The following is a 13,262-nucleotide window of genomic DNA, read 5'->3' on the forward strand; positions in this document are numbered from 1 at the left end:
TCTACTTGATCTCATTTTACCTTCATAATTTTCAAGGAAATTACACTGACTTGGCACATTGTGTACTTTTGGTTTTTATGTCCAGATTGACTTGTAATTATGAATCCCCTCTTTCATGTGTGACGTCACACAACCGAGCGTTTAGCCTTCTAATTGAGTTTCCAAAACCCTAAAAATAACTTTGTCATTGACACCACCATGTCCTTCTGAATCTGAAGGACTTTTAACAACGATATTTTGAAAAATGTCTTAAAAAAAAAAAAAAAAAACACTATTCAGTGAAAGTCAAAATATCTTCATGTTCTACAGAAGAAAAACTACAGATTTGGAATGACACGAAGGGAATTATTTATTGTTTTTTTTTATTAAATGGTCATAAAATGCTGACCCACCACTGATACTTTTCTGTCCTGTGCTTTGGATAGTCATGTTTTCTACACGAGTGCCCTTTGACAACACGTGTCAGATGAAACTAGCCACTGACCACGTGATCTTCAGCATTAGGTAAACATAGTTTGCGTGTAACAGAACAGCCACTTGCATGTAAAAGCAGCAAATCAATGAGGCTACTCGCACGACAACAAAATCCATCCCACAATCTATTGTCTCACGTGACTGGCTGAGAGATGTTGAAGCTCCGCCCACTCAAAACATCACTGTGCTCTGGCTATCGATTCTTCAAAGATGGGTTTAAAAACATTGACAGACGTCGGCTTGAGGGAAAATCTTGATTGGAATCAGAGAGAGCAGTTCATGTATAAAATCGGACATGACCGATTGATCATTAATGAGGATAATAAGTATCGACAGATGGAGAACTAGTTACTCAGCCAGCATCTCACAGGACTCTCCGTCACCCTGCTAGTAACTCAATGCTTGTGTTGCTGTTTGTGCTTCTACATGTTGAGGAAAAGCAGAACCTGAGCGAGTCTCTTCAGTTAACAGCCGAGTTTCATTAATAAACCATAAATGCTTTCTCCCATTATGGTGAATTACGTGATTGTAGCACGTCACACTGTATCATGACTGTGAAGATTTATTTGGTACCTCAGTGTCCAAATGACCTGCAGGCCTTTACAGCTGCACGGCACGCAACAAATGTCATTGATTACTTTTTCCAGGATATAAAGTTAGCAGCGACCTACATTTTACAAACCACAGTGTCCAGTTGAATGAAGAACCGTGTCTTTCAGCCAATTGTTAAGCAGATGTATTTCGATCATGAGAAATCATGATTTCTCATTTAATGTTTTTATAGCTTTGAGAGAAGTGACTATTTCAAATGGTGAGTACTGTGTTATTTTTATTGTATTATGTTATTAGTTTTCAGATTCATTTTAATAGACGGGCTTACAAATCTCAGTAAGGTTACACAGACGCATGTCAGCATGTTTTTGAGCTGTAACCTGTGTTAAAGCACAGGCCAGATTTGTATGGATTTTTTTGTCTGTCCAACTGAGCTCTTTCTCGGTCATCAGCAGCAGCAGCGATGTCAATGTGAGGATGGGGGACTGGAACTTCTTGGGTGGAATTCTGGAGGAGGTCCACATCCACTCCACCATGGTAGGAAAGATCTGGCTCACCATCCTCTTTATCTTCCGCATGCTGGTGCTGGGCGTCGCGGCCGAGGACGTGTGGAATGACGAGCAATCTGACTTCATCTGTAACACGGAGCAGCCTGGATGCCACAATGTCTGCTATGACCGCGCATTCCCCATCTCCCTGATCCGCTACTGGGTCCTGCAGGTCATTTTTGTCTCCTCGCCCTCTCTGGTCTACATGGGCCACGCTATATACCAGCTGCGTGCGCTGGAAAAGGAGCGGCACTACAAGAGAGTGGCTCTTCGGAGAGAGCTGGAAACGATGGATGCGGAGTTGGTGGAGCCTCGGCGTCGGGTCGAACGGGAACTGCGACAGCTGGAGCAGGGGAAGCTCAACAAGGCTCCGCTCCGGGGCTCGCTGCTCCGAACGTATGTGGCACACATCGTGACCCGCTCTGTAGTCGAGGTGGGCTTCATGTTGGGCCAGTACCTGCTGTACGGTCACCACCTGCAGCCTCTGTACAAATGCGACAGGGAGCCGTGCCCCAACGTGGTCGACTGTTTCATCTCTCGGCCCACTGAGAAGAGCGTGTTCATGGTGTTCATGCAGGGTATCGCCGCAGTATCCCTGTTCCTCAGCCTGCTGGAGATCCTGCATCTCGGATATAAGAAACTGAAGAAGGGAATCCTGGACTACTATCCTCACCTGAAAGATGACCTGGGTGATTATTACGGCACCAAGTCCAAGAAGAACTCGGTGGTGCATCAGGTGTGCGTGAGCCAGGGACGTAAAGCCACCATCCCCACGGTACCCAGTGGATTCGCTCCACTCCTGGAGAAACAGGGCAACGGACCCTCGTACCCTGCACTTATCAATCCCTTGTCCGCTTTTGTTCCGATCCAGGGCGCATCGGGTCTGGACATGCAGAGGGAGAACAAGGATGTCATTCTCAGTCCGCTGGCGCGCAACAGCAATTCCAACAACACGAGCAGTGGGACTCGCTCTCCTCCGGTGCACGAGCAGATCCCAGCTGAGTCTGAGAGCTCAGTCCTCATGACGGACACGGCCTCCTGCCCGGCAGTGCTGCGTAAGCAGCGGAGAGTGAGTCCACCCTGGAACTGCAGCACGGTTATGGAAGGGAATGGATCGGACAGCGGAGACTCCAGCAGTGGAGCGGCCGACCAGGGCATGAGGACTCGCTGCGGCAGGGCCGTCTCCAGGTCCGACCTGAGGAGAGCCAGCCGAATGTACACGCCAGACTCTGTGGCAGAGCTGAGCTCCGGTTCACGGCACCACAGTTCTGTAGAAAGTCCCACATTCTCACCCAGTCGACAACGAACATCCCTGGCCAGCAGCAGCAGCAGCAGCAGCAGCAGACGAGCAGCCGGAGACCTACAGATCTAAAGCATCAGTCAGATACTCTGTCTTCTAACAGTCATTAAAAGCCATTCTCTTTCATCTCTATTAACACTAGGTCACATGACAGATGTCTGTCTCTCAAGTAAGGTTTTGTATAGGCTTGCTTTGCTGAAGGGTTAGTTCACCCAAACAAATGATCCTTCTTTCATCATTTACATGTCTTAGTGTTGTTTTTTTGTTGTTGTTTTAGTTTTTTCCATAAAATGAGCCACTGGGAACCAAAAATGGTTTGTTCATTCTTCAGAATAAGTTGATTTGGAAAGACATGAGAGTGAGTAAATGATGACAATGAGCTTTTATTTTTTGGGTGAACTAGCCTTTTAAATTCTAGTCTTGAAGCATTATTTTCTGCCGGGACCCTTATAGTGGGTTTAAATATTTAACGTTTATAATGAGGACTCATGACTGTATGTTTTTCTAAATGTAAATGTTTTTAGCTGAAACCATCAATAATTGACAGACATCTTACTGTGAATAGTTGTTTATAGTACAGAAAGAGGCATTCAGTTTTGATGGAATTGCCAACGGCAGACAGGCAGAGTATTGAATACATACTGTGCATAAGTTTGTATACCCCTTTTCGTTTATAACCCCTTGGCAGAATTTATGCAAATATGAGAGAAAATGTCATACTGAACAAAAAATTATGATCCCTCAATTTATTTATTTTTTTTAAATCATCATCTTGCAGAATTAGTAAGAGGTATGCAAACATATGCACCAGATAGAGGTCTCTGAGTCTGGACCTGAACCTGTACCGACGTCTGTTTGTGCTCAGGATCATTGTCACGCTGGAGCAGAAAAGATCCAACACAAACTGGTGGAATACATTTAGAAGCACAGAATTCTCTAGAATGCCACTGTAGAATTAAGATTTTCCCTGCAGAAATGACTGGAATAATCAAACCCAATAACTGGAAGCGGGTTCTGACTATCTAAAAGAAGTTGATTCTGTATGTACAATAAGACAATTATCTTATGTCCTGTACATGATTCACTACATCAGTTTAAAGTGTGAACAAATATTACCTGAAATACAGGACAGAAGACTCAAGAGAAATGTTCTAATGTATTGTTTTTAATAAAAAAGCCCCAAAGTTTACATGTTCTTCAAGTGTATAACTGTAATGTTGTTAACTGTAATGTTGTTAACTGTAATGTCAAGTTAAACATAAATTGTAGGTTGTAGTTTTATAAATCTTGACTAATATTATTATACCAATATCCACAAATCAAGAACAGTGCAAAAATGCTTTTATTAAATATCAGGCACAAATTTGCTGAACATAAAGTTTCACTTCTTCTTCACATTGTATTACAAAACAAACACTAAGGAAGAAATAATATTTTTTGTTAATGTAAAGAAATATATCTCAAAATGGCAACAAGATGTTTTATTCTGTTCCTTCTTCCTGCGCCGGCTCGTACTGCAGCAGCTGGGGATGAAGTTAGAAAGAGTCACTCTGACAAATCACGCAGTTCACACACAAGTCATTTTATGGGTGATTCACTATGAGCTGCGAGGAAGTGCCTGTGAAACACTCAAACGATTCTAGTGAACACAAGAGGTTGAACTTTGAGTCCAGTGGTGTTGTTAAAACCAGCTGTGGGTTCAGCTTCTTGTCTAGTTGTAAGGGCTGTGAATATGGTAAATGTGTAATAATCTCACCCTGTTTCTCAGCTCCTTGTTTTCTGCCACGAGCTGTTCATATTTTTTCTGTAAATTGTTCAGTTCCAGGCGCAGACTTTCAGAATCATCTTCCTCTGGTCCAGCAACTCCCAAGTGATGCTTGATAAAGCTGAAGGGTGGTTAGTTAAGGCAGTTTAACGCTAACCGGCCCACATTTACACCGATGTTAAGACCGGATGATGTAAATGACCACGCACAATTACACAGTGCATCAGTCTTATTACACGTCTTAATAAAAACACATTTTTACATATTTGTCATTTCATTCAATGTCTTTATATCACCACAAGCTTGGGCGTAACAGTCAGAAGTTATTTGAATATATTAATTATTCATTAAAAATTGTATTCACAAATCAAATTTTAATTGGGACAGATGTGCAAAATAAACTGCGCAGCATGACAAAAACAGGAAGGTGGCATTTATCAGCTGAGTATAAGTCGCAACATGTTGCTTTGTTAAACCTAACGAGATCCAGTTTTGCTTTACATTAGTCTAGCCAGATTGAGTTGTGGCAAGGATGGTGTCGTGATCACGACCTCTAATGTTAGTCAGTTTCAGAAACAAGAAAGGATACTCCAAGGCATTGTTGGGTTTCTCTGTTTCCTCGTACAAAGCCACCAAGACTGAAATAGAGGATCAAATCAGCTACATGCTGAACATCCGATGATTAATATTTATTTGATTTTACCATTGGTGAGACTGTCGAGGACTCCTGCCTTCTCCAGATATCTCCTGAACTGTTCTCGCTTCGACTCGGAGGCCTGCAAATCATGACAAAAGACAAAAAGACAAAAACAATATAGCTGTCAAAGTAAACTAGATACTATCATTTCCACTTCAGAACAAACTTTCCACAACCTCATGGTAAAGTAATTAAATCTGTTAAGTAACACCTCACTATAGTTTGAAGAGAATTTACTGCTCACAGAATTATGTCTTATTCACATAAACATATTTGTTCAGTTTAATCATATTTAAAGTGTCTAAATGTCATTTCGTTAGATATCGAGTGTCTTGTATTTGAGGATGAAAAGACAGTCAGTCTTGTGTTTGTTAGTGTTAGTTATTGTTGCTAGTTAATGTGATTCTCTTCAGCTGTGTGAACTTGAGCAGAACCGACTTCATACATGTTCTAAAACTACCAAAACACCAGCTGATTCAAACACACACTTTATCTAACACAACGGCAGTCACACATACTGTAAGTTTTAAGTTTACGTTCTTCCACTGAGTCCATGAAAGATACACGGCGTTTAAAAGCTAAACAACAGCTCAAAAGCTTTCTGTTTTAGTTAAACAGCATCTTTACATCGATAAATCTCGAGTTTTAGTTACTCACTCTGTAATGCGCCATCGTGAATGACAAGTCACGAAATGTTTGATTCGCCGAACGCCTCTGACGGACGACTCTTCCGTGCGCATGCGTTGAGCAAAGGCGGAAGCCACGGAACACAACACACACTGTCGCCCTGGCAACACTTAAAGGGACCGCCATCAAATCGTGCCTGTGAGTTCAGTGGTTCACTACAGTGTCGCGCTCCTGGAAAGACAAAACCTCCAGCCTATGGAATTAATTTTAAGGGACGTTTAACCTCTGAGGTGAGAGGTGCCTGTGTTAAGGGTTTTTTTAGTAGTAATGTATTAATAACTGACATGGTTTAACAGTCATAGCCGATTAGGAAATTAGGCTTTGGTTATCATATTATATGATCATATTGTCATATGTTATCAATATCATTATTTGCATTCATTCATTATTATTGTTTTGTTTGTTTGTTTTTGGTGATATACTTGCTGGGTTAATTAACACTGACTCGAAGATATTAATTTTCCTTTATGCATTTTATTTAATTTGAAAACTAATTTATCTTGAATGTGGTTAATTAACTGCAGTTAATCATTTAGATTCGCCTGATAACTAAAGCATGAGGCTGAAAATGAATCTAAAATCGAACTATTATTTTCATGATTCATATTTATGTCTCGTTTTCGTTGTCAAAATAATAATAAAAAAAAAAACTTAATGAACAAACATTTTCATCAGTAATGTTAATGATATTAACACTGTTAGTGAGTAGGTTATTAGATTGAAAATTACATAGTTGATTAATTCACCACAGCACCACTGGCCCATGACCATTTAAAGACTTTAATAAATAAATCATGTAATATTTTTGTATAAATTAATATATAGTATACTGGAACTCAAGACACAAACATCACTAAAACTCAACATACCTACAGATCAGTTTGCACATGTTTACATTCTCTTTTCAAAACGGTTAAACTTAAGTTCAAAAACTAACACAACACAAACATTAATGTGCAACATTTCTACAGTAATACCATATTAAAATCTATATTCTGAATCTAAAAAAGCAAATACTATCAGAGCAATTATATGTAGCTGAACACCTGCACAAGTGTTAGTCTTCAATTCATTACCATCCAATCAAAAGGGGAAAATATAAGAATAATTTTTATACTGTAAAGTAAACATGGATCATGTAACAAACTGCAGTGAATTATAAACAGCAGATACTGTCATTCTTGTTTTGTAAAGAAATTTTACAAAAGAAAACTATATATAATAGTCCTGTTTTTTTTTTTGTTTTATGAGTGACAAAGTGTGTTTGTTGGTGAAAACCTCTGCTAGTGTTCTGGAGGAATGAGTTGATTTGAGACATGAATGTTTTGGTAGTGTTTTGGTAGTTTTACTGCATTTTACTAACATTTTCTCTGTTTTATAGAGTGACAAAGAATCTACCGTATCGAAGTCAATCCATGATCCCTAAAGAATGTTTTCAGACGTTCATCAATGCGGTTTTCTATGTTGGGAAGGGCAAGTGTTCTAGACCTTACAGTCACCTCTATGAAGCTCTGGAATATTTCAAAGAAGACTAGACCTCAAAGGTCAGATGTGTCCTTATTTGATTTTATGTGATATTTTGGTGTGATATATTTAGTAAATAACGAATGAAGAAAAAAAAATCTTTTTAAAGATGTACACTACCATTCAAAAGTTGTCTTTAATCAAAACAATAATATTGTGAATTTTTATTTTATTATTATTATTATTACTATTTATTTTAAATGTAATTTATTTATTTAAATTTAAATGATTACATTTATTTTAGCTGTTATGGCAAAGGCCCATTTTCAGCAGCCACTGGTAGTTTGTCTGATGGGCTTGTGTTGCTCGATCTTTCTCTGCAAAACACCCCAAGTATGTTTTTTTGGATTAAAGCCAGGCGACTGTCACAATCTCCTTTCACCAGTCCAATCACCTCTATGCACTACATTTCCCATGATCCTCCCTGGTCACCACCTGCTCACTATGCTCAATCATCACACCTGTTTACCATCAGCCTCATCAATACTGCTGTAAAAGCCTACACCAAAGGACTCTGTCCGGTCTCGTCGTATCTACCATATGCTACTGATGACCTAGCGGTGATTTGTCTTCAGTCACTTTCAGCCGGGGTCCGGTTCTCCTTTATCCTGTTCAGTATCTCTATCTGCAAAGACAAAGAAAAGATTTCCAAAAGATTGATTTGATCATTATTGCTATATCAGGTCTTTGTTCACTTATAAATAATGAGGAACTGCATATATTTTTCTGAAATTGAATAAAAAGAAGAAAAAAAAAAATCACATCTCCCTGTCCTTTTTAGTACTGCTCTCACTCATGCTTCTTAATGTTAATAATAAATGCTATGATGGTATTTTTTTCTCAATGTGCTCAAAAGGTCAGCACATCCTGCAGGTCTGGAATGCCGGGCACGGGTAACATCTCTGCACTGAACGTCATTGCTGTGGAAGCGTACACACGTGAGGCTTGTATGGTGGATGCCATTGGTAAAGAGATCTGAACTTGGCTGTTTGGATAGTTTTAAATGTTTTTTTTTTAAGAACGAATTTGCATCTTAATGTCTTAATAGTTAATTGTTCATGTGTTGCTCTTTTATTAGGGCTGAAGATGCTCACAAACCAGAAAAGAGGAGACTACTATGGTGTTGTGTCAACTTAGTCTGTACGGCGAAAACGGGAGTTAGGCGTTCACCTGCTTTATCGGGCGATGCAGATCTTCTTAGATGGAGAACGACAGCTCCGACCCGCCGACATCAGATGAACCATCGACACTGTGGCATTACAGAAAACTGTAATACTGAAGCATATGCATACGCTCTTTACTATTCCAAAAACATTGACATATTGCTATTGTTTTATCAATAAATATCAGCACTTTATCATTGACCGAGGACCAGCTACTGTGCAGCTGCAGAGAAATTATTACTTTAAGAATTCAGAAAATAACAAAATACAAACCACAGAAGATCAGCAGTTCGGATTCCAAATTTCATTAAATGTTTATTTTTAAATCTTTTTTTAAATGTATTGAAATAATTTTAATGCATAAAATGAGCAACATGCAGCGGTAGATTGTTTTATTGATGTCATTACATAAATCATTTTGAGAGTTTTTAAATCCTTATCTAGTTTGTGAAATTAGGTCGTATATACAGTGGTGGTCAGAATTATTGGCACCCTTGGTAAATATGATAAAAGATGATTGTAAAAATAAATCTGCATTATTTATCCTTTTGATCTTTATTTCATAAAATTAGCAAAAATCTAATCTTTCATTGAAGGAAAAGAATTGAAAGTGGGGGGAAAATCACATTATGAAATACATGTTTTTCTCCAAAACATGTTGGCCACAATTATTGGCACCCCTAGAATTTTTTATGAGTAAAATATCTCTGAAGTATATTCCCATTCATATTTACATTTTTTTTTAGCATACCAGGGTGATCATGAACATGAAATTGTCCAGCCATGACTTCCTGTTCCACAGGAGTATAAACATGAGGAAACACAAAAGCCAAATTCCCTTAATCATTCATCACAATGAGTAAAACCAAAGAATATAGTTCTGATGTGCAAAAGATTGTTGAGCTACACAAAATAGAAAGTGGCTGTAAGAAAATAGCTAAAGCATTGAAATTCCCCATTTCCACCATCAGGACAATAATTAAGAAGTTCCAATCAACTAAAGATGTTACAAATCTGCCTGGAAGAGGACGTGTGTCTAAATCGTCCTAATGCGCAGTGAGGAGGAGAGTTTGAGTGGCCAAAGACTCTCCAAGGATCACAGCTGGAGAATTGCAGAGATTAGTTGAGTCTTGAGTCTCAGAAAGCCTAAAGAAAATGATCAAACAGCACCTACATCCCCACAAGTTGTTCAGGAGGGTTTCAAGAAAAATCCTCTGCTCTCATCCAGAAACAATCTCCAGCATATTCAGTTGTCAGACATGACTGGAACTTCAAACGGGACCGGCTTCTATGGTAAGATGAAAGTAAAAAAAGAGCTTTTTGGCAGCAAACCCACCAGATGGGTTTGGTGCACACATGGATAAAAAGTACCCCATGCCCACAGTTAAATATACCGCTGGATCTTTAATGTTGTGGGCCTATTTTTCTGCTGGAGGTCCTGGACATCTTGTTCAGATACATGGTATCATGAATTCTATCAAATACCAACAGATAAAAAAACAAATCAAAACCTGACCGCTTCTGCTAGAAATCCAATAATGGGCCGTGGTTAGATCTTCCATCAGGACAATGATCCAAAACAAACATCAAAATCAACACAAAAATGTGTCATCAGCACAAAATGAAGCTTCTGCCATGGTCGTCCCAGTCCCCTGACCTGAACCCTAAAGAAAATGAGTGGAGTGAACTGAAGAGAAGAAGCACCAACATGGAGCTGGAATCTGAAGGATCTGGAGAGATTCTGTATGAAGGAATGGTCTCTGATCTCTTGTCAGGTGTTCTCCAAACTCATCAGGCATTATAGGAGAAGACTCAGAGCTGTTATCTTGGCAAAAGGAGGTTGCAAAAAGTATTGAATAAAAGGGTGCCAGTAATTGTGGCCAATGTGTTTTGTAGAAAAACATTTATTTCATAATGTGATTTTCCCCCCACTTTAAATTCTTTTCCTTCAATGAAAGGTTAGAATTTTGCTCATTTTATGAAATAAAGATCAAAAGGATAAACAATGCAGATTTATTTTTACAGTCATCTTTGATTATATTTACCAAGGGTGTCAATAATTCTGACCACCACTGTATATAAAATGTCTTTTAGTTTTTATATGAAATGTATGATAGAGGTGGTTGTTAGATGATTAAGCTAGTTGTTTATACTTTTATAAAGAATTCACTCATGTAAATAAAAAGTAAAAGAATATTTTTGAGTTGATTATTTAATGAAAGATAAAATAGAGGCAAAAAAATCTGCCATTTGCTTTATCCTAAGTGCCATATTCATTTTAATGTATATATTTTTATCATTTCATGTTTTCTCTGAGAATTGAACCCATGACTGACTTTGCTATCACCATGTTTTACTATTTGAGCAACAAGAATTCATTCCTGTTGAATATCACTGTTCTTAAATAGATTGTGTCACAGAAATTTGTATAAAAAATAAATCTGACTTAAGGTGCTAAGGTGACCTCCAATCACCATTACTCAGATTGGCCTTGGCCCTTCCAAGAAATCATTATCACTGCTTGAACCACCGTGGGCTCAAGAATCTTTGGATCTTCTCTTATTACTGTGCAGGATTACTAACCCTAACTCCAAGTTTCTCTTTGCCTGGATGTTTATTAGCAGCCAGCAGAAAGTCACTTCAGATGCTGCAAAGAGACTCAAACAATTACACATTTAAGTGTTAAGAAATGCGTGTCACTTCATGTCATGTCTAGACTACTAAATCATAAGACAAGCTAGTTTTAGCGTACAATTTTTCTATGTTCCTCTATGGGAAGATCTTAGCATTTCAGGTTGCAACATATAACTTTTAAGAATATTAAAATAGGAATTCATCAGTCTGTGGGGGTAGAGTCTGCGGGGGTAGAGTCTGCGGGGTTAGGGTTAGGTGGAGAAAAGCAACGCCTCCCCCCAGATAACCGTCTCACAGCTATCCAGTTTGGAATAGGGAGGATGCAGAAGTGCACTGGCTGGCGCATGTTTTTGATGAGGCTGATCCACCCACAATGCTGGTTTTACCTTTTTTCTCAAATAATTCATTCCCATGGTTCTCTTATTTTTCAGAATTGCAATCGAGATACTTTCCTAAAATACATTCCATCAATGAGCGTCCCAAAATTTGCCCCATTTATCTTTAAAATTAATTCTCCCTCCTGCACGTTTAGTTAAGTTGCACTGTGAATTCCAGTTTTGGGTTGGAGGCTAGTTTCGAAAGTCGATCTGTTCTTTAAGGTAGTTTCCAATTTGGGATTGATAACGTTTTGTTTCGTCTTAGAAAAACGCATTGTAGTGTTATTGACTGTTTTTTTTGGTTGCTGTTTCTGGTTTTTAGGAATGCGAAGTTTCCGATCTGAACTTGCTCTGGACCAGCGAACCGAGCCGAAGGCCCAAAGGCCACGGCCCGATAATCCTGATCCAGCATCGCACTCCCTCCAGCATTAAAGTATTACGGTATACATTTGCGAGATTGCTTGTCGGTAGGACTATGACGAGTAGATTTAGCGTAAGAGTCGGGTTGGAGGTGAATCGGTTGGGAATCTAGTCGATAGGTCTGTGACGAATAGGTTTTGGGTAAGTTTAGGTCGGGCTATTCTGAGTAGGGTTAGGGTTAGGGTTAGGATATAGGGTCCAATACCGGGGATGAGTCAATGACTGATCCTTCTTATCCTGTATATCTTGGGTTCTATAGGTCATAGATTGTTGAAACTTGGTATATATACTAATTAGTGGGCGGGGAGTTGATTGAACTCAGTTTGGGAGCTTAGGGTTAGGGTTAGGGTTAGGGTTAGGTTAGGGTTAGGGTTAGGGTTAGAGTTAGGTTTTTTGGGTTTACAACGAACTCCCCCCATCACAATCTCACCAGATTGTGTGGTTTAAAGTAGGGAGAACGAGGAAAGGCACGGGCCGGCGCATGTTTGTGAGGGTGGAGGAACAGTGAATTCCAGTTTTGGGTCGGAGGCTAGTTTCGAAAGTTAATCTGTTCTTTAAGGTAGTTTCCAATTTGGGATTGATAACGTTTTGTTTGGTCTTAGAAAAACGCATTGTAGTGTTATTGACTGTTTTTTTGGTTGCTGTTTCTGGTTTTTAGGAATGTGAAGTTTCCGATCTGAACTTGCTCTGGACCAGCGAACCGAGCCGAAGGCCCAAAGGCCACAGCCCGATAATCCTGATCCAGCATCGCACTCCCTCCAGCATTAAAGTATTACGGTATACATTTGCGAGATTGCTTGTCGGTAGGACTATGACGAGTAGATTTAGCGTAAGAGTCGGGTTGGAGTTTAATCGATTGGGAATCTAGTCGATAGGTCTGTGACGGATAGGTTTTGGGTAAGTTTAGGTCGGACTATTCTGAGTAGGGTTAGAGTTAGGTTAGGGTTAGGTTAAGGTTGGGGTTAGGGTTAGGTTAAGGTTAGGGTTAGGATATAGGGTCCAATACCGGGGATAGGGTTAGGGTTAGGGTTAGGGTTAGGGTTAGGGTTAGATTGGGTTAGGGTTAGGGTTAGGGTTAGTTAGGATATAGGGTCCAATACCGGGGATGAGTCAATGACTGA

At 39.4% G+C, this 13,262-nt stretch overlaps 2 protein-coding genes and 1 long non-coding RNA gene across 4 annotated transcripts; 2 read left to right on the forward strand and 1 right to left on the reverse strand.

Moving 5' to 3' along the window:
- The first annotated feature begins 137 nt into the window (after nucleotides 1-137).
- gja9b (gap junction protein alpha 9b) lies at nucleotides 138-4,042 on the forward strand. The gene has a single exon (XM_051872376.1). The coding sequence runs from the start codon at nucleotides 1,504-1,506 to the stop codon at nucleotides 2,944-2,946; it is 1,443 nt and encodes a 480-aa protein (XP_051728336.1). The 5' UTR covers nucleotides 138-1,503; the 3' UTR covers nucleotides 2,947-4,042.
- Nucleotides 4,043-4,198: 156 nt separating this feature from the next.
- mycbp (MYC binding protein) lies at nucleotides 4,199-6,110 on the reverse strand. The gene is made up of 5 exons (XM_051872378.1): nucleotides 5,994-6,110; nucleotides 5,343-5,415; nucleotides 5,229-5,277; nucleotides 4,631-4,760; nucleotides 4,199-4,397 (listed from the first exon to the last, which is right to left on the reverse strand). The coding sequence occupies exons 1-5, from the start codon at nucleotides 6,006-6,008 to the stop codon at nucleotides 4,356-4,358; spliced, it is 309 nt and encodes a 102-aa protein (XP_051728338.1). The 5' UTR covers nucleotides 6,009-6,110; the 3' UTR covers nucleotides 4,199-4,355.
- A 1,477-nt stretch (nucleotides 6,111-7,587) lies between these two features.
- Nucleotides 7,588-9,089, forward strand: LOC127500835 (uncharacterized). 2 transcript variants are annotated; one of them, XR_007926446.1, is made up of 3 exons: nucleotides 7,588-8,230; nucleotides 8,404-8,512; nucleotides 8,626-9,089. It is a non-coding gene; the product is annotated as an uncharacterized LOC127500835 (long non-coding RNA). The 2 variants fall into 2 exon arrangements; XR_007926445.1 differs by having other exon boundaries at nucleotides 7,593-8,137.
- The last annotated feature ends 4,173 nt before the right edge of the window (nucleotides 9,090-13,262 follow it).

The sequence above is a fragment of the Ctenopharyngodon idella genome, chromosome 19 (genome assembly GCF_019924925.1).
Source record: "Ctenopharyngodon idella isolate HZGC_01 chromosome 19, HZGC01, whole genome shotgun sequence".
Taxonomy (NCBI): domain Eukaryota; kingdom Metazoa; phylum Chordata; class Actinopteri; order Cypriniformes; family Xenocyprididae; genus Ctenopharyngodon; species Ctenopharyngodon idella.

What these genes read in the sequence shown, in the direction of transcription:
- gja9b (XM_051872376.1), top strand. Translation starts at nt 1,504, where the DNA reads ATGGGGGACTGGAACTTCTTGGGTGGAATTCTGGAGGAGGTCCACATC.
- mycbp (XM_051872378.1), bottom strand. An exon ending in AAACCCAACAATGCCTTGGA is followed by an intron (nt 4,761 to 5,228) that starts GTATCCTTTCTT and finishes ACCACCCTTCAG; the next exon opens with CTTTATCAAGCATCACTTGG. An exon ending in ACAAGGAGCTGAGAAACAGG is followed by an intron (nt 4,398 to 4,630) that starts GTGAGATTATTA and finishes CTTCATCCCCAG; the next exon opens with CTGCTGCAGTACGAGCCGGC.